The following is a 19,914-nucleotide window of genomic DNA, read 5'->3' on the forward strand; positions in this document are numbered from 1 at the left end:
ATGTTCTGTCATCTTTACGCTTTGGCTCAACACAGAGTTCCTCCGCACGAAGTTTCGGAAAAGACACAACATCACTCAGGTCTATGTCACTGTTATTCTTCTCATTTGTAGTAAGAGCAGGCTTCTTACCACCCGATGTTACTGGAAGGGTCTTGTGAAGTCCATTTTCAGTTTCCAAGGTAAATATCCGTGTTTGTAGCTCTTTTATTTCTTGTTGGTAGATCCGACAGCGTTCACAGTGGGAGTTTGTTTTCCTTCCTCCTCCGGACATGTCGCTGGCTTGTCAGACGTAAAAATATTGATTTGTATAGGTGGAAGTCACAAAAAAGGATGACCAGTCTGATATTCCAGGATTTGTGGATGTGGTAAAATAATTAAAAATGATTAATTAATTGATTAAAAAGCAAATAAAGCAGGAAGCGGCAGGAGCAGGGGAAAAAGCGTCTGCATTTTTTTGCAAGTGGGCAATTTTTGTAGAAGGATCTTTCATTCTTCAGCACCACCAGGACCCACATCCAGCCCATCAACAGCCAGAACATCAGTGACATCAGCGTCTCATCTTCATCACATCATCATCATCATCATCAAATGACCACCTCTACGTTTTTACAATCTGATGGACTTCAGTGGATTGTCAAATATTTTAAGTTCCTGTTTTCTGTTTCAAATGTTGAAGAAAAATCTTTCCAGTTTTAAAAAGATGAGACTAATAAAGTTCTTGGAAAGACCCTGTCTGCTGCAGGAACTGTGCAGGTGCATTGTGGGTAATAATGTTCTGTTTGGGATATTTGCTGGATTGTGGATGTTGACAGTTGTGTTGTTCTTGATTGTTTAGCGTTGTGGTTTGGATGTTTGTTGTTATTTGTAGCACAGCTGAGTAGGTTCTTCATAGACATGTTGCTCTGCCAATGTGCCTTTGGGCCAACTTGATTGGGCTGTTTGGAAGAATAATGAGGAGAAATGAGAGCCTCCATCAGATCATGTTTCTGCGTTTTTTCAGAATCTGAACCTGAAAGCTGTCTGTCATATTTATGCAGCCTTTTTCAATAGAAACTGATCAAAACTGCAGATTCTATTGATTTCTCCATCAGATTTATGTCTACTTCATTCTATCTTTCAGTCACAAACACACTGGTCATATTTTAGTTTTTCTATTCATACCATTGAACCTGGTAATGCTTCAGTCTCCATCTAATGCCAAAATATAAGCAAGATTCAAGTCATTTTATGCTCACCAGGGGCAGGGGGGGGGTTGGTTTGGGGACCATAGGGTTTCCTTTCTGCTCTTTGCAGATGATGTTGTCCTGTTGGCGTCATCGAGCCTGGACCTCCAGCGTGCATTGGGTTGGTTTGCTACAGAGTGTGAAGCAGCTAGGATGAGGGTCAGCACCGCTTAATCTGAGGCCAGTGTTCTTGACCGGAGAAAGGTAGTTTGCCATTTCTCTGTGGGTGGAGTTTAAATATCTTGGGGTCTTGTTCAGGAGTGAGGAAAGGCCGGAGCATGAGATTGACAGGCGGATCAGAGCAGCGTCCGAAGTTTTGCAGTCGCTTTAACGGCCCGTTGAGAGCTGAGCCAAAAAGCAAAGCTCTCCATTTACCTGTCGGTCTTTGTTCCAACACTCACCTATGGTCATGAGCTATGGGTCATGACTGAAAAAACAAGGTCCGAAATACAAGTGGCTGAAATGAACTTCCTCCACAGGGTGGATAGACGCTCCCTTAGAGAAAGGGTGAGAAGCTCTGTCACCCGCGGAAGGCTTGGAGTGGAATCGCTTCTCCTCCACATCACGTGGCTCAGGCATCTAGTCTGAATGCCTCCTGGACACCTCCTTGGGGAGGTGTTCCAGGCATGTCCAACTGAACGGAGGCCCTGGGACAGGCCCAGGACACGCAAGATACTACGAGACTACGAATCTGGAGGAAGTGCAAGGGAAGTCTGGGCATCTCTGCTGATCTCGCAACCCGGTTCTGGTAACATCACATGCTCTGCTCTTTGGAACAGAGTCCGGCTTTGGAACCAGCAGAGAAACAACAAACAGCAGAAACCCACACTGTGGGAAAGACTCCACACTTCTGACTGATGTTCATGTCCACTTTATTATTCACAGTAAAGACTGGAACAGAACACTGAGAACCAAAAAGAACAGAGGAACAGTTCTAATGTCTACTAGAAAACACGAATCACATGAAACACACAAACACCAGTCTGGTTCTTTATCTGCCTGAAAACTTCCTTCTGACATTTTTTAGGAAAATCTTTTCCTCACTTAACTTGGTTTAACAAAATATAAAATGCGGTTACTACTTTTTAAGTAAAATAATAATTAAATGTTCACTGATCACATAAAAAGTGTCAGAATTAAAGACATCTACAAAATCTTTCTAGTGTTGTCATGGTAACACATGAACAACATACTCATCATCTCAGCTTAAACTACAACCACATTGAATCCTTTCAAGATTTAACTCTAATAATACAAAACAACACATTTCTATTAACGGATACATCTGAAAGAATTCCTTGTGTAGAATTTTTTTTTACCTTTTTTGTCAATGAAAGCAGCAAAGCTCTTATTGTCAAGTATCTTTACACAGATTTAAACATACTGGTTCTTTTATTTTATTGGTTTGATAATTGTTGCTTAAAGAATATAAAATACAAAAACTGTTGTAAAAAATTTAGAGTATCAGATTAATCTCATGAAAAAATGATGTTTTCAGCTCATGTCAGTCTGTTCTGTTCTGAGTGACAGTTATAGTGTTTTATGAATGTGTTTTAAATCTTCTGTTAATGGGCTGATTATTTTGAACGTGTTTTTGGAGACCTCTAGCGGTCGCGCCCGGTACTGTTGTTCAACACATTTATTTGAATAATCTTTATTGAAAAGTGCACATGTAGAAACAGAAAGGATTCGCTAGCATGCACGCACTGTTTGTCAGTGGAAAGAATTTGTTGCATACGTCTCAATTAAGAGGTTGCATTGCCGGTATGTGGAGAAAATTTAATATTGAGACTTTTGAATTTCGATATAAGAAACATGTTTATCAGTCTATTATTTTTGGAGTTTGTAAAGTTGTGATGCAATGCTATGCATATATACATGTTAATTGTACTGATCATTTGCTTTCTGTTTTACCCTTTAAGTATCATTAAACCTGATGACAACGTTCAACGGTCTCCAGAGTCGTGGTATGATACGAGTGTTCAAAAGCTCCTGCATGGGACATGCATGAAGCAGCACACAGTCTTTAGAAAACGGTTCATTGTTATGTGTTCAACACTAACTTGTGTCTCCTTCTTATTGAATGACTGCATCAATGTGTTATGTAGGCCAACAGTCTGTGGTTCTGTGTTCATGTAATGAAAGCTCGGGCTGCTTTGGAGTATATGAGCACATAAGGGTTTGATCCCAAGAGTTTTAAATATTAAAAACAAAAAATTAACTAAAATATAAAAATAAGTGAAAATCTTCAAATTTTCTGAAATACAGAAACCAAAGTGATCGGTTGTGCTGCAGAGGTAAAGGGGTCCATCTCTGATCAGACTATCACAGGTACAATTACCATTTTGCCCGTCCATGTGTCATTGAACAAAACTGAACCCCACATTGATCCTGGTGGTTATAGGTTGGTGCCAGTGTGAGACAGTACAGCTGCCATCAGTGTGTAAATGGGTGTGAGGGAGTGAATGGGACTGAATATTAAGTACTTTTGGCTTTTAAAGAAGGTACATAAGCGGTATATCCCATACGTATATGGCAACATAAAACCAAGGCTTAAAATATTTCAATCTAAAAATCATCATTTTTAATAAAATGCTAGTTTCTTTCTTTATTGAAGAAAATGTGTACTTTTTTCAAATCTTTCCCTCTTCTCATGTAAACCTTGTGTTTTTTACTGCACAAGTTCTCTGCTCTAAGTTTTCCTGAGTTTAAAGTTTATTAATAAATCCTTTGTTAAAAAGTTTTTAAATGTTTTTCTCTTACGTGAGTTCTCATGTGTTTTTTGAGACTTGATGAATCACTAAAACATTTATGGCATTTTATACAAGAAAAAGGCTTTTCTCCTGTATGAATTCTCATGTGTGTTTTAAGATTAGATACATTACTAAAACTTTTTTTACATTCTTTACAAGAATAAGGCTTTTCTCCTGTGTGAGTTCTCATGTGTTTTTGGAGATGAGGTAATTGACTAAAACTTTTATCACATTCTTTGCAAGAAAAAGGCTTCTCTCCTGTGTGAGTTCTCATGTGTCTCTTAAGATGAGATGTACGATTAAAACTTTTGTCACATTCTTTACAAGAAAAGGGCTTTTCTCCTGTATGAGTTCTCATGTGTTTTTGGAGCTCAGAAAATTGACTAAAAGGTTTAGCACATTCTTGACAAGAAAAAGGCCATTCTCCTGTGTGAGTTCTCATGTGATTTTTGAGACTAGATGATTCACTAAAACCTTTTCGACATTCTTTACAAGTAAAAGGCTTCTCTCCTGTATGAGTTCTCATGTGGCTCTTGAGATGAGATACACGACTAAAACTTTTTTTACATTCGTTACAAGAAAAAGGCTTCTCTCCTGTGTGAGTTCTCATGTGTGTTTTCAGATTACATCTTTGACTAAAACTAACGTCACATTCTTTACATGAAAATCGCTTCTCTCCTCTATGAGTTCTCATGTGTCTTCGGAGATGAGATGAATCACTAAAACCTTTATTACATTCTTTACAAGAAAAAGGCTTTTCTCCTGATCGAGTTCCTACTTTAAATGGTTTGTTAGCGATTCTTGAGTTTTCGCCAGACTTGAAGGAGAAAAGTCTTTTCTGTTTTGAAGATTCTTTGTGTTTCTTAACCAAATCATCCTTTCTACTACCATCAGAGTCACACTCACTGTGAGAGCTGTCCACACTTTGGACATGACTTCTGTCTCTTCCCTTTATCTGATCTCTGTTCTGTGAGTCTGTCTCTTCATCTGTAGTTGATGTTGATTCTTCATGTTGGTTTCCTTCCTTATCCTGACTATCAGTTACATTAAAGCTCTGCTGATTGTTTAGATCTGCTTCACTGTTCTCATCTTCCTCATAAGTAGGAATCTCCATCAAGGTATCAGTCTCCTGCTTCAGATCAAGGTGATCTTCATCCTGATTGATGCAGAGTTCCCCTGGTTCCTCTTTAATCTGTGATGGTTCTGGTACCTCCGGTTCCTCTTTATAATGCGGAGGGTCCGGTTTCTCCGGTTCAACTCTGAAGTTCCTTTGTCGGTTGCAGAGATCTTCAGTCCCCCAATCCTGGGGGAGGACTGCAGAAAAACAAACAGAGACACTTTTTATGTTTTGAGGATGTTGTGTGTTGTTAATAAACACTATTAACTGCTTATCAATTACACCAATTGTCTGTGAAGACTCTCATTCATACAGTTTGTTTCCATCACAGTAGTAGGTTTAAAAAATGCCATCTGGACATTTTCATTTTTAAAATTGAATACATTTCACCTTTGATCCAAATTGTCAATTGTGGATAAGCTGGTGAAAAAGCAGGTTTATAAGTGCTCTTGGGGGAGGAGTCAAACTTGAAACTGGAAAAACTTGACCTAAACTAAATGACATTAACAGCTGAAAGAGATGGCCAGGTTGGGGAGTGTAGCCCCTGTCTCTCCAACTCTAGCTGAGAACAAAGGACTTCTAAAGACCTGGAAAAGAAACTGGTTCGGTTTGTTTGTCTGGGACTGATTTAAACCTGAGACCACCTCTTATTAAGAGAAGGTTTATCTTTCTTGACAAAGACGTCTTCTTTCACTCACCGTGTCTCAATCCAAATGGTATTTTCCAATATAGACTAGATTTTCTCATTTTAAAACTATTACCCCCCCCCCCAACTTCCTGTCCAGCAGCTGACCAAACAGATGAGAGCTGAAGACCTCTTGTGTTGGACATATTTTTCTGTTACAACATGTGGTTATGAATCTTCTGACAAACAAGGAGTATATTTGAATGAACCACTTTATTAATTTAGGCTAGACTTTAGTTAGATTGATTATATTTTTAATAACCACATACTTATGCATACAAATACACACACAAAGCATTTCAGTCATGCACACTATTTCTGCAAATGTGATCTTACACCTGAGCTCGAGTGGGTGTTTCTGTTCTTTTTCTGCCTAATTCTGTTCTGTTGATGATGGAGTGTAAAAAATAAAGGAGAGAGAGCCCCACCGAAGCTCCAACTGGTGCTTGGTTCGAGGATATTTTAGAATGTCCGTCATTATTTCTTTGCAGCAGTGTAAACGCTACTTGGCGTCTATCTTCTTCGCTGGTATGTGTGCTCAGAAAGGCAGTTTTGTGTTTGAGCGCCCCCAAATTGTGTTTAACTGTAACTTCAGAAGCTCCAGACACGTGTGCAAAAACGCCATTCTCATTGGTCGTATAGTTTTCGATGCGATGCGTCAAACCAAAAAAACGAACCCGAGGCGTTTTTTAAAAAGTGACGCTTTGACGCGTGGCGTTTTTTCGCGTCCGTGTGCACACTCACATTGGTGCCCTTTGTTTAGTCACGAGCCGTTAAACGTCGGCGAAAATCGCGTGCGAAATTCGTCCCGGTGTGAACAGGCCTTTAACCTAGTTTTTTTCAACTGGTGTGTCGCAGTACATAGTCAGGTGTGCCGTGGGAAATTACCCAAATCTGAAAACATTTTCCATCTCCAAGATATCAGTTCTGTGTTCATCCAAACGGGTCCTGATAAAACACTGAGTACCGTAATTTCCGGACTATAAGCCGCTACTTTTTTCCTGCGCTTTTCCCTCAGCCCTTTTTCTAAGGGCTGAGCAGAATTTTGCATTGAATAGCTCACAGCCGCCGTGTGAGCTTTTCGGATAGGAAGGGGAGACAAGGAGCCCGCTAGACGAGCGCGGAGCGCAGAGGCGTCCGCGGAGCAACAAGTGTTTGTTGTGAAAGAAAACTTCTGACGAACGCGCCGCGCTGAGGCGCGCATATCGCGCCGAGGCGCGGGCTTTTCAGTCGCCGCTGCTTTATTTTACTGCTGTGTTTCTTTAACCAGCCCTGTTAGTTCCATAATGCTGCCGCGACACAAGTGGAAGGAGACCTGTTCCTTTTCACCCCTCCATGCACTGCTGCTACTTGCTCATTCTTAAACACGTACAACAGTGTGGCGAGCCGGGCGTTGGCCCCGCTTTTAGCCCCTAAGACTCATGGGAAATGTCGGGTACCGGGGGCCAGGGCGGTTAGGTTCACCTTCACTTCCGGGTTGAGGCTTTTATTTGTTAGGTTCCGGTTCGGTGTTCTGTTGTGTTTCTGTGGACTTGACGTCTTCATCGCCAGCACCTGTTTACTCACCTGTTGTCAATCACTGTTGTGTGTATATATACCTTGTGTTCCTCCTCACTTATCACTGGATCGTTCTCTTATGATTATCACTAGTTTTCGAGTCTCAGTGCCTTCCTTAGGATTAAAATCCTTGTGTTCTCAACTTCTGTCGTCCTGCATCTTGTGTCCACGCCTTCGTTACTTGACATTACGATCCAGTCAACATGGACGCAGCAGACGCAGAAGCTTCTCGAGCAAACGCCAGCAGCCAGGAGTGGGTCATTCGCCACCAGGAGGAACAGCTGAACTGCCTCCGCCGAGGTATGCTGGAGATGGCCGATCGGCAGGAGAAACAGCTGACTGCGATCTGCGATCGCATCGACACCCTGGCAAGACAGGTTCAGCAGCCGCTGACACCTCAGCCGCTCCATCCCTCCTCTGCCGCATCCACACCGATGGTTCCGGTCCAGACGCCTTCCGCCCCAGCGGTTCAGCTGGCCCGACCGGAGAGGTTTTCTGGTGACTCTGGGGACTGCCGGGCGTTTGTCACACAGTGTGAACTCCATTTCGAGCTGCATGCTGCCAGTTTTCCCACGGATCGTGCCAAGGTGGCGTTTATTATTTCTCACCTCACCGGCAGAGCCGGAGCGTGGGCCACCGCGGAGTGGCAACGTGGGGGAGCAACCTGCGCTTCTCTTTCTTTTTTTCTCGATGCCTTCACCCAAGTTTTTCAGCACACGAAACCCGGTCGAGAGGCAGCCCGGGCGCTGATGCGGTTGACGCAGGGAAATCGTCGGGTGACGGACTACGCTATTGAGTTCCGGACTCTCGCTGCTGAGAGCGGATGGAATCCCGCCGCGCTCGTAGACGCTTTCCTGGAGGGACTGTCCGAGGTGCTGAAAGACAACCTAGCTCCATTGGAGTTGCCGTCGTCTCTGGAGTCTCTCATCGCGCTAGTCATCAGGATCGACAATCGACTGCAGGATCGCCGACGGGGGCGCCAGTCGAACGCTTCCTTTTCCCGGGGACGCACTGACGACTACGACCCGCCCTCCTCTCATCCTTCTTCGGTTGCTTCCACAGACTCTCCTGTAGCTCCGTTGGAGGAACCCATGCAGCTGGGTCGTGGCCGTTTATCCCCCTCTGAGCGCAGACGACGGATAGCGGCGGGTGAGTGTCTTTACTGTGGTCAGCGGGGACATTTCTGTAAGCACTGCCCAAATGTCTCCGTTCGTCATTAAGAGTGGGCACACTGACGAACGGAGGGCATGCGCCCACCTGTTCAAAATCCACCTCCTGTTTTCTGGAGGGTCATGTCATGTCTAGGGGTGGGGGGTTTCCTGTTCAGGCCTTATTGGACTCAGGGGCTGAACAGAACCTCATGGATGCCGAGCTAGCCAAACGGGTCGGACTAAGGACCGAGTTACTTCCCCGTTCTTGGCAGGTTATTTCCCTTAATGGAAAGGCTGTCGCCACTATTGACCAGATTACTGAGCCAGTCCACCTCATACTGTCTGGGAACCATCACGAACATACTCGTTTTTTTCTGTTTAACTCACCACTTAATCCGGTGGTTCTGGGGTTTCCTTGGCTCCTGGCCCATAATCCAGTCATTGACTGGCCTAACAACCGTATAAACAGTTGGAGTAATCACTGTCACGAGGTCTGTTTACGCTCAGCTCGGCATCCAGGGGCTGATTCCGCTGACCCAGTAGGACAGCCGTCCTCACCCGACCTCTCCAAGGTGCCCTCTGAATACCACGATCTGGGGGAAGTGTTTTCGAAATCCCGGGCTCTCTCATTACCTCCTCACAGGCCTTATGACTGCTCAATAGAGCTGCAGCCCGGTGCTACTCTCCCCAGGACTCATCTTTACAGTCTGTCTAAGCCTGAGAGGGAGGCCATGGAGCAGTATGTGACTGACTCTCTTCAGGCGGGCCTTATCAGACCCTCTTCGTCCCCTGTGGGAGCTGGGTTTTTCTTTGTAGGGAAGAAGGACGGTTCTTTACGGCCATGCATTGATTTTCGTGGGTTAAACGCCATCACTATTAAGAACCGTTATCCTCTTCCACTCATGAACACTGCATTTGAGTCTTTACAGGAGGCCCGGATCTTCACTAAATTGGACTTAAGGAATGCGTACCACTTGGTGCGTATGAGGGAGGGTGACGAGTGGAAGACCGCCTTCAACACACATCTTGGACACTATGAGTATTTGGTGATGCCTTTTGGTTTGTCCAACGCTCCAGCTGTTTTTCAGGGCATGATTAATGATGTGCTACGAGATTACATCCATCATTTCGTGTTTGTGTACCTGGATGATATTCTCATCTTCTCCAGGACCCCCAGCGAACATAGGCGGCATGTTCGTCTGGTTCTCCAACGGCTCCTGGAGAATAAACTGTTTGTGAAGGCCGAGAAATGTGATTTCCACTCCTCTAGTGTATCGTTTTTGGGTTTTGTGGTCACTGGAGGGGAGGTGCGACCGGATCCGGCTAAGGTCAGTGCGGTGGTGGATTGGCCCACCCCGGCCACTCGCAAACAGCTCCAACGGTTTTTGGGGTTTGCCAACTATCTACGCCGTTTCATCCGAAATTACAGCTCAGTCGCAGCCCCCCTTACGGGTCTGACCTCCACCTCCTCGCCTTTTATTTGGACGGAGGCCGCTGAGGGCGCTTTTCGGAACCTCAAACGCCTTTTCACCACGGCGCCGGTCCTTGTCCAACCCGATCCCTCCGCTCAGTTCGTTGTGGAGGTTGATGCTTCAGACACTGGGGTTGGAGCTGTGTTGTCCCAGCGTAAGGGTGCGGACAGCAAGCTTCATCCTTGCGCGTTCTTCTCCCGCCGGCTTAATCCGGCGGAGACTAACTATGATGTGGGTGACAAGGAGCTTCTGGCCATCAAGTTGGCGTTGGAGGAGTGGAGGCACTGGTTGGAGGGGGCGGGTCAGCCTTTTGTGGTCTGGACTGATCATAAGAACTTGTCCTATATCCGGACCGCAAAACGGCTTAACTCTAGACAGGCACGGTGGTCACTGTTTTTTGCTCGTTTTGATTTTGTGGTGTCTTACCGCCCTGGCTCCAAGAACGTCAAGCCGGACGCTCTTTCTCGGCAACAGGAACCGGTGGTGGAGAGTCAGCAACCTAAGACTGTGATACCTGCCTCCTGTGTTCTGGGTGCCCTCTCCTGGCAGCTGGAGAGGGATATCAAAGCTGCCCAGACCCGGGAACCTGACCCTGGTAGTGGGCCACCTAACAGACTCTATGTACCCAGGGCCGTAAGGAGTCAGGCCCTTCAATGGGCTCACGCTACTCGCCTCACTTGTCACCCCGGTATACACAGAACTGTCTCCTTCCTGCGTCGCTGTTTCTGGTGGTCCAGCTTGGCAAAGGACGCCAGGGAGTTTGTGTTGGCCTGCACGATCTGCGCCCAGAACAAGGTCAGCAATCGACCACCAGCAGGTCTGTTACACCCCTTACCTGTCCCGAGCCGTCCGTGGTCCCACATCGCCCTGGACTTTGTGACCGGTCTGCCATCCTCCTCGGGGAAGACTGCAATCATGACGATCGTGGACCGGTTTTCCAAGGCAGCCCACTTCGTGCCCCTGAGGAAGTTGCCTTCGGCCGTTGAGACCGCCAGACTCGTCATTGAACATGTGTTCCGGCTGCACGGCATTCCGGTGGATATCGTCTCTGACCGGGGTCCTCAGTTCATTTCACAATTATGGAAGACTTTCTGTGCAGCCTTTGGTCCCACGGTCAGTCTCTCTTCGGGGTTCCATCCACAGTCCAACGGGCAGGCCGAGAGGACCAATCAGGACCTTGAGGTGGCTCTCCGATGCGTCTGTTCCCGTAACCAGACCTCTTGGAGCACCCTGCTGCCGTGGGTTGAGTACGCCCACAACTCTATGACATCATCTGCTTCAGGTATGTCCCCCTTTGAGAGTTCCCTGGGCTACCAACCTCCATTGTTTCCGGAGCAGGAGAAGGAGGCGACGGTTCCGTCGGTTCAACACCTCTACCGCCGCTGCAGGCGCATCTGGAGGGAGGCACGCGCTGCTCTCCTTCGCTCATCCGCAGCTAACAAGAGACTGGCCGACCGGCATAGGTTACCTGCACCTACCTACACGCCAGGTCAGTTGGTTCTCCTATCTACAGCTAACATCAAGCTGCGGACGGAGTCGAGGAAGCTGTCTCCCAAGTACATCGGGCCTTTCAAGGTGGAGAGGGTCATCAACCCTGTGGCGGTCCGACTGCGCCTTCCTCGTACTATGCGTGTTCATCCAGTCTTTCACGTCTCTCAGCTCAAACCACACGTTACGAGTCCTCTCCAGCCTTCTCCCTCCCAGCCGCCACCGCCTCGTCTCATCGACGGTCAGCCTGCATGGACCATCAGACGCATCATGGACGTCAGACGGCGGGGTCGGGGTCTGCAGTACCTGGTGGACTGGAAGGGGTACGGTCCCGAGGAGAGGTCCTGGGAGCCGACTTCAAGGATGCTGGACAAGGACATGCTCCGGGAGTTCCACCGTCGCCATCCTGACAAACCCGGGGGTGCGCCCAGAGGCGCCCCTTGAGGGAGGGGTACTGTCGGGTACCGGGGGCCAGGGCGGTTAGGTTCACCTTCACTTCCGGGTTGAGGCTTTTATTTGTTAGGTTCCGGTTCGGTGTTCTGTTGTGTTTCTGTGGACTTGACGTCTTCATCGCCAGCACCTGTTTACTCACCTGTTGTCAATCACTGTTGTGTGTATATATACCTTGTGTTCCTCCTCACTTATCACTGGATCGTTCTCTTATGATTATCACTAGTTTTCGAGTCTCAGTGCCTTCCTTAGGATTAAAATCCTTGTGTTCTCAACTTCTGTCGTCCTGCATCTTGTGTCCACGCCTTCGTTACTTGACAGGAAATGGGGAATCGCGGATGTAAATTTCCTCATCATAACTGAGGGATGTAATGTTGATTATATGGTTACTGTTTGTAATTTTATGTATGATACCTAGATTGTCAATAAGTAAAAAAAAAAAATAAATAAATAAAATAAAATAAAAAAAACATAACTGAGGAACTTGTGAACAAAATAGAGGTCCATGCTGTTTCAGATGTGGGTGTACTTGGATACATGAGCTTGAGTCAAGGCTGTACCCGCCCTCAGTGTGGTAATGAGCCACGCTCTCTCTGGGAGTCAGGACGTGCAGCGACTTGTATTCTGATGCGGCTTGTGTATGTACAAAAATAATTAAGCACATGAAAATAGGTGGGTGCAGCCTATAATCGGGTGCGCTTTATAACCCGGAATTTACGGTAGTTAGGAATAAGAAAACTCATAAAATACTTTTTTACTTTTTTTTTTTAATACTTTTTTTTTTTTGTGGCTCTAATGCATTCAATAAAAACCGAAATCCCTCGTTCTCCACCTCGCTGCAGGGGGGCGGAGCCCGTTTTCCGTTTGTGTCCCTGCTCTCGCAGAAGACAATGGTAGCTCCGTTTGGAAAAATCTGCGCCGGGCTGCGTCGACTTCAGGCCAGCAACAGCCACGTCTTTGTCACCCAACTCCGGGTGATGCAGCTTTAATGCTGGCGGCGCGTCTTCTAAGTTGCTGCTCTAGCTATTCTCCTTGTTTTCCCCCTTGACCATCTTTGTTTGAATGTGTATTCTTCTTCGTCCGCCCACAACACCCAATCTCTCGAGTGCTCCCTATCTACCCTCAGAAGAATTGTCTTGCCAAATAATGCTTGATATGATGTTTTAGGGGGTCTTTAAACGTAAATAAAAGGTCGATACTTGATGAAGACGTATCGAGAATCAATCACAGGACTAAATACTGCAATATATCACCATATTGATATTTTGGCACACCCCTAGAAATGAGTTTAGTTCTCCTTTAAGGTCTGTGTTTATTAACAGCCAAACATCCCATAGTTTGGTCCAAGTCATCTTTCTAACTGAAATACTTTTCTAACAACGTCTGGATTAAAGGATGAATTTGCTTTCAGACGTCAGTCACTTTTGAAAAGATAAGCTTAAATAGAAGTAATAAAAACATTTGAGAAACAGAATTAAGGTGAAGTGGCCAACAGAAACAATTGAACTAAATTAAAACAATTTCATCATTTAAAAAGACATATAACATTTTTGTTAAAATTTTCACATACTTCATCTTTGATTAAGACAAGAGAAAACTAATAAAACTTCAACATGTTCACTTTTTGTGTAGCTACAGAAAACATAAAAATATTAGTTTTTTGTGTAAATTTATCAAAGATATTGAGATCATATAATTGTTGAAAAATTACAGTTGCCTTTGCACCAACATTGAAAAATTGAATAATTATTTAGAAAGAATATATATATATATATATATATATATCAGGGCTCCAGAGTAACTTTTTTCACTAGGAGCACTGTGGCCCCTAACTGAAAATTTTAGGGGCACAACCAGAAACTTTAGGGGCGCATACCGTTAATCAACATTCTAACCAAATCTACTAATTTCCACTGTATTACTAATAAATACTTTAATAATAGATGCTGGTTCATCTCAAACACGTCTATCCTTGCATTCTCACCAAGTGTTTTAAGTGCGTCTCGGACTAAACCGTGTTGTTGCTCGCACGTGTTTAAAGTTCAAGCCCCGTTAGCTGTCACGCATGTAGGTGTGGGACAGTTATTCTCCTCAGCTGACCCGACTCCCGCGGGGGCGGTGTGCTGCCGTAACAGCCGTGCACAAACCGTTTGGTTGGGGGGAAGCGACGCCACGCGCTTAACCGTAACCCCCGTAACCTCCGGGTCTGTGTGACCCAGAGAAAAGTTCAGCACTGCCTGCATGCATTTACAAAATTACGAGCGAATAGATACTTTCTAAAGGAAAGTAAGGAACTCCTTCATGTGGTCCGGGGAGGGAGGGGGCTGTCAGGTCTCCTGCTTTCAAGCCCGGTCATTGTCACGCCCCCAATAGTCATTTACTCCACTGGGATTGGTTGGTTTGTCAGCTCCGCACACGACAATGTAAAGGTGTCATTCATACAAACTTGCAGGACGCATTAAAATTAAACTTTCATTTCAAGGTGGGGGCCACAAATAGCCCGCGGGCCGTGAGTTTGAGACCCCTGCTGTAGACTCTGGTACACCAGCCGCAGGTCGGAAGAATGAATCAATGGTTCGCTTGCTCATAGCTCAGATGCACGCACAGGTTGTGATGATATTTGTCTCCGTTTCCTTCCCACAGATGTTTACGCGCGCTCGATTATCTCTAGGCCCCTCCCCCTACACGCATTTTAGCCACTTACGCGAGTGTGTGCTCTCGTCTCATGAGTATGTGTGCGAGTTTGTGTGTGTGTTTGCGTGCGTGTGCGATAGCGTCTCATTGATTATTTCATTGATCATTGACGTGCCCCTTCCACGTTTAATGTATAAAAAATACGGAGGCTGGGGGAGGCAAATTTACTGGTTGCACATGTGTGACTGGATGTAAAATTCAGTCGCACACTCTCAAATTTTGGTCGTAAAATGCGACCAATTGGTCGTAGTCTGGAGCCCTGAATATATATATATATATATATATATATATATATATATATATATATATATATATATATATATATATGCATATATATATATGCATATATATATATGCACCCGCAATATGTATGTCCACTCCCGCCCGCACCCGCAAAACTCATAGAATTTTGTCCTGCACAGTAATAGAGATGCATTGATTTTGTATCGTCTCCCGTCCCGCAGAAAAAAACACGTATTTTTATTGATATTATTAAAGAGATTCATGTCCCTCCTCCAGTCTCATCTTTTCATGCTTTCCTCTTTTGTGTAATGTGCAACATAATCATTAAATATATTTTCACAAATCCTGTTCGGTAAAAAAAGTGTGCGTGTGTCCGCGACATTGTTTGTCCACGACAGACGGCCTGAAGCGCGATGAACCAGCTGGGATAGATGCAGGTCAAAGTCATTTGCAGGAAGAAAAACATTGTAATGGTTCAACAGAGCTGAAAATCTATGAATTAATTTTTTCCTGACGGAAAAATACTTTTTTTTTTTTTTTTAGCTTCAGCCTTTTCCCGTTTTTGCTGTTTTGCGCCTCAGTGGGGCATTGGCACGCAGATCTGAACACGATGAACCTCGTTTGAGGTTCTTTTCTGCTTCATCAACTGACATCATGTCCCTGTCAGGAAACCTCTGCTTCTTCCTTATCCCGCGCAGTGTTGCCAGATAGATTGACAGCTCTTTCATCCTTCTGTTGCGCTAGAGCGTTCCGACTAACGTGTTAACCTGCTATGACCGTATTTTGCGCTCTCTGTGTAGAACACACTGGGAGCGCGGGGAAAATAACTCTAAGCTGCAGAGGATGTGAACAGGTGAACAGGTAGAGAGGAAAAGCAGGTAAAGAGGCGGGGGAGGGGCTTTGGCTTCAAACTCTGTCAGAGAGATGGAAACACGGCGTCAGATTGAGACGCAGCTTTCACTGCGGGAGTTGAAGCAGAGACTTTCTCTGGGATGATTCTATGAACTCAAACATGGAAACATGATTATCAAGCAGAACTCTTTAAAATAATAAACCTGATCTCTCCACATTCTTCGTGTTCACCATGCATTGATGCACACATCGCTCCATGCAGCGATCAGACCAGAACTTTAGCTGATAGCTCCGCCCATACACGACCGCGGTATCAGGCTTTAAAGAACACAATTTCTAAGAGGCGGGGCGCTGCACACCCCCAACAACAGGTTAGATGACAGTGGCCATTGGGCGTCTCTACCTGGTGCCTTCACGGAGCTTCAGTACATAAGACTCCAACAGCCGCACAGCCTAACGTAGTCCACTATTATATATTCATGAGATATTCATGGCAAAACTGATACCGCAGAGTTTTTTTTTGCCGCCCGCTCCCGCCCGCAGTACAATTCAAACCGCCCAATCCCGCGAGATTTGCGTTGGGTCCCGCGGGACCCGGCGGGACCCAATCCCAATGCAGCCCTCTACTGCACATCAATACAGACTACAGAGTTTCTCCTTTTTTCATTTTTGGATGCTGGTGTGCCGCGAGATTTTTGTCTAGGATAAAGTGTGGCCTGGCTCAAAAAAGGTTGAAAAACACTGCCTTAACCAATTAGTTTCTATTGGGGAAATAAAATGCTGTTTATTACAACATTGCCCAATGTAGCTTCTGCCTTCCTGCCTTCTCCAGTACTTTGAAACGGTTCAGGAGCCTGAATGGTGCTTCAAAAATAAAGGGGGGGGGGGGGGGGGCAGTGATTCTTTCCAGAAACAGTAAAGTGTGATAATGAGGCAGCACGACAAAATGAAGGAAAGCTGCTTTAATGTGACAAAGATGCTTTTTTTTGACATCACAGTCTGCCCTGCACCGTGGTGCTGCCACGCTTTCTCACACGTGGAAGTAAACTGGTAACGCTGATCACCACGATGTCGGCCTTTTTTCAGAATGTTGCACACATCCCACTGATCCATCAGATCACTCAACTAGAATCTATTGCTTAGAGGTTCAGCAGAACTTTGGCCCGCTTTACCGATAGCATTTCAGCAAATGCTAAGTGCATTAGCCATAGGGTTGGGCGATGTCCCTTAAGTTGGCAGTTGACAATGTTTGCAGTAAACCATCCGGATAGACGATGAAATCGTCCGGGGTTGGGGTGGGGGGTAATTTTTGTTATTATAATTGTTATATAGTTATTATTTGTTATTTTACCTTTTTACTTCATTTTATTACCCACCTAATGACTCATCCGCAAGGATCCAGTATAAACTGAGGGAAGTGACTTTAACAAAACAAATAAGCAAAATAGAAAAGAAGTAGTCTGCTCCTGCACTTAACTAGTCAAGTGGACCGGTGGAGCGCGTTCTTACAGCTTTGTGTTTGAGGGATAGGGAAGACGCTTTGTTACTGGTGCGCTATGTGTGGGAGACTTAGGACTGCGATCCGTCTCCCAGCTCTAGGTGAACGAGCTACCGAACTCAGGAGAACCGGGTCTAAAAGTGTGTATCCGGGCAGAGCTCAGACCCTCAGCACACAAAGCAGCTTTGTTTGGGGCAGTGTGTGAGCTTAAAGCAGAAATGTCGCTCAGTCCTTAGAAACTGTTCAAACAATCACGTGGATTTGTGTTTCCAGTCGTGTCCCAACAAAATAAAGGCCAGGGCTCCAGACTGCGACCAAAATTTGAGAGTGTGCGACTGAATTTTACATCCAGGTGCACATGTGCTACCAGTAAATTTGCCTCCCCACCCTCCGTATTTTTTATATTTAGATATAAAAAATAGATATTTGTGTCTTCTTAAAAAAGGGTAGCAGCTGTTTTTTTTTCATTTTCATTTTGACATTCATTCAACCAGGAAGTTTATTTTTCTGTCACGTGTTTCTAACTTGTGGTCTGTACTGGAGTGTTTATGGAGCCACAACACCTGGGGGGTATTCCAGGAAGCATGTTTAAACTAGCCTGACTTTAAGCCTGAACTCTGGCTGAAATCCACCTGAACTTGTTTACTCTGGGTATGTCGGTTCCAGAAGACCGGATATGAGTTGGCGTAATTGCCCTCGACTTGGTAACCCTGGATTAATGCACGTGCACGTCAAGTACATAAAGACATTCTCAATGGATCGCCGATTTCTGGAGTCACCATGGAAACGCGTGGGAAAAAAGAAAGCGCGACACTTCAGTAAGGCGGAGTCTGAGCTTTTAATGACGGCGTATGAAGATTATACGTCAATCAAAAAAGTAATATGGCTGCATCATCAAAAGAAAGAGTTTCTGCTTGTAGTAAGAACAGACAAAGTAAACGCACAAGTTTTTGATCTTATTTCTATTTTTCTTGTGACGCATATATATATATATATATGACTTATCCAATTTTGCCAACTTAAATGAATTACTTCTATTGGTAACAAGTAATTGAGATAAATTTAATCAAACTAACTAAAACAGCAGCATCAAAAGTTACACCTACTTAATTGAATTAATTTGAATGAAAGTAAAATAATTGTCTGAAAACTATGTGTAATTTTTAAGGTGACCTAACAAAAAAATGATTTATCTTAACTGAAGCAAATAATGAAGTTAGATCAAAGTATAAAGTTTATCTTTAAACATCCATATGTGGTCTTATCACCCTCTCATGGTGGAAAAAGTATTATCTGAGCTTCTTCATCCACTAAATCATCTTCAAATGGACACGCCATGCTGCTTCACCTCTCTGTAAACAAACTAACCTTCAACTAAACCTGCTCCAGACCAGGTTATGTTCAGAGCATGAGTTGCCATAGCAACTTGACCTAACCTGAAACATACCTCCATTTCTGGAACCGAAAGCTGAGGTTATCAACTTCCTTAGCCTCAAACTTACCGTGGGAGCTAGCATAACCTGCTTTCTGGAATAACCACCTGCAATGCAGACTAGACAGAAACACACCATTCTAATGATGTATCTAGTATGTTTACATCTTCCCTTACTGAATAATAAAACAGCCTTTTAGCCTTGAGGACAGAGAGAGACGACAGACACAGAGACTAACAGGTCGTGTTTCTCCACTTCTCCCCTTTTGGAAAAGGTTTCATGCAGACTCTTGTGTGTCTTTTCGTTTCCCAGCTGCTCAAATCATAATTTAATCCAGCAATCGGTCCAGGTTCAGCGGTTTTTGAACAGGAGCTGGTCCAAGGTGGACAAATGCAGTGGAATGTTCCTTTAGTGCGCTCGCGAATCGGAATCCAAATTCGTTACATTTATAATGTTTAGTCACATACCAACTATGTTGAGTTGAAGCTGCGGGTTCCAGCTGCTATCCAGCAGTCTGCGCTGACGACAGAGCTCCTCCTCGTTCTGGACGATGGTTCCTTCAGCAGCAGAACGTTGTTCTCTGACAGAACCTTCCTGAGGTTCTGAAGACATGGTTCCTGCTCCGATCTTCAGCTCCAACTCCCACAAACACCGCCGTCCTCTTCACTGCAGCTCCGATCGATCATCTGCTAGTCTCACAATCACAGCAATCCACGTTGTCTTTCCGTTCAACACTTCTTCACTCATTTACGACACTTTGGAAAATGCTGAGAGTTCCCACACGAACCACGAATCGTCCTTTCTGTCCAAAAACCTCACAAAAGTCCCAACTAAAAACCACCGACCTCTCAACACAAGCTAACGCTGCTAGCCTGCTAACAAGCTAACGCTGCTAGCGCCTCGTGCTGTTTACTTCCGGGTCACGTGGAGAAACTTTATTGAAAAATAAACGTAGAAACTGCTTAACTAAACTTCAATATAGTTTTAAAAAGGGCTTCCAATATTTGTAAACAGTTTTAATTCAGGAGATAATAAAGAAAAGAAAATCAAAATAGAAAAAAAAAATCTATCGAGGAAGCTTTTTGAGAGCTGTTGTGACGTCATCACACTGTGTCTCATGCCAATGTTAAGATCAATGAGTTATATCACTAGAGGATTCGAACTTAGAACCTCAGGATGATAAACCCACCACCTTAGCCAGTGAGCTAACACGGTTTGGAATTCCTGAAAATTGTTGTTCTTTTTGTCATGTGGAGATTGAAACAACTGAGCATCTTTTCTTTGAATGTTTTTATTCT

The 19,914-nt window shown here is 44.7% G+C and overlaps 3 protein-coding genes across 5 annotated transcripts in view; 1 reads left to right on the plus strand and 2 right to left on the minus strand.

Annotated features, from left to right (window-relative positions):
- Positions 1-19,914, plus strand: part of LOC144989036 (NLR family CARD domain-containing protein 3-like) — a 228,432-nt gene that overhangs the window by 98,395 nt on the left and 110,123 nt on the right. The window lies entirely within an intron of this gene.
- LOC144989114 (uncharacterized) overlaps positions 1-19,914 on the minus strand; it is a 79,332-nt gene that overhangs the window by 29,529 nt on the left and 29,889 nt on the right. The window lies entirely within an intron of this gene.
- On the minus strand, positions 2,079-19,820 carry LOC144989159 (uncharacterized). The gene is made up of 2 exons (XM_078941313.1): positions 19,084-19,820; positions 2,079-5,290 (listed from the first exon to the last, which is right to left on the minus strand). The coding sequence occupies exons 1-2, from the start codon at positions 19,226-19,228 to the stop codon at positions 3,957-3,959; spliced, it is 1,479 nt and encodes a 492-aa protein (XP_078797439.1). The 5' UTR covers positions 19,229-19,820; the 3' UTR covers positions 2,079-3,956.

This window comes from Oryzias latipes, chromosome 2 (assembly GCF_053564925.1).
Source record: "Oryzias latipes strain Hd-rR chromosome 2, Olatipes_Hd-rR_3.1".
NCBI lineage: Eukaryota > Metazoa > Chordata > Actinopteri > Beloniformes > Adrianichthyidae > Oryzias > Oryzias latipes.

What these genes read in the sequence shown, in the direction of transcription:
- LOC144989159 (XM_078941313.1), bottom strand. Translation starts at nt 19,228, where the DNA reads ATGTCTTCAGAACCTCAGGAAGGTTCTGTCAGAGAACAACGTTCTGCT. An exon ending in GCTTCAACTCAACATAGTTG is followed by an intron (nt 5,291 to 19,083) that starts GTATGTGACTAA and finishes GTTTTTCTGCAG; the next exon opens with TCCTCCCCCAGGATTGGGGG.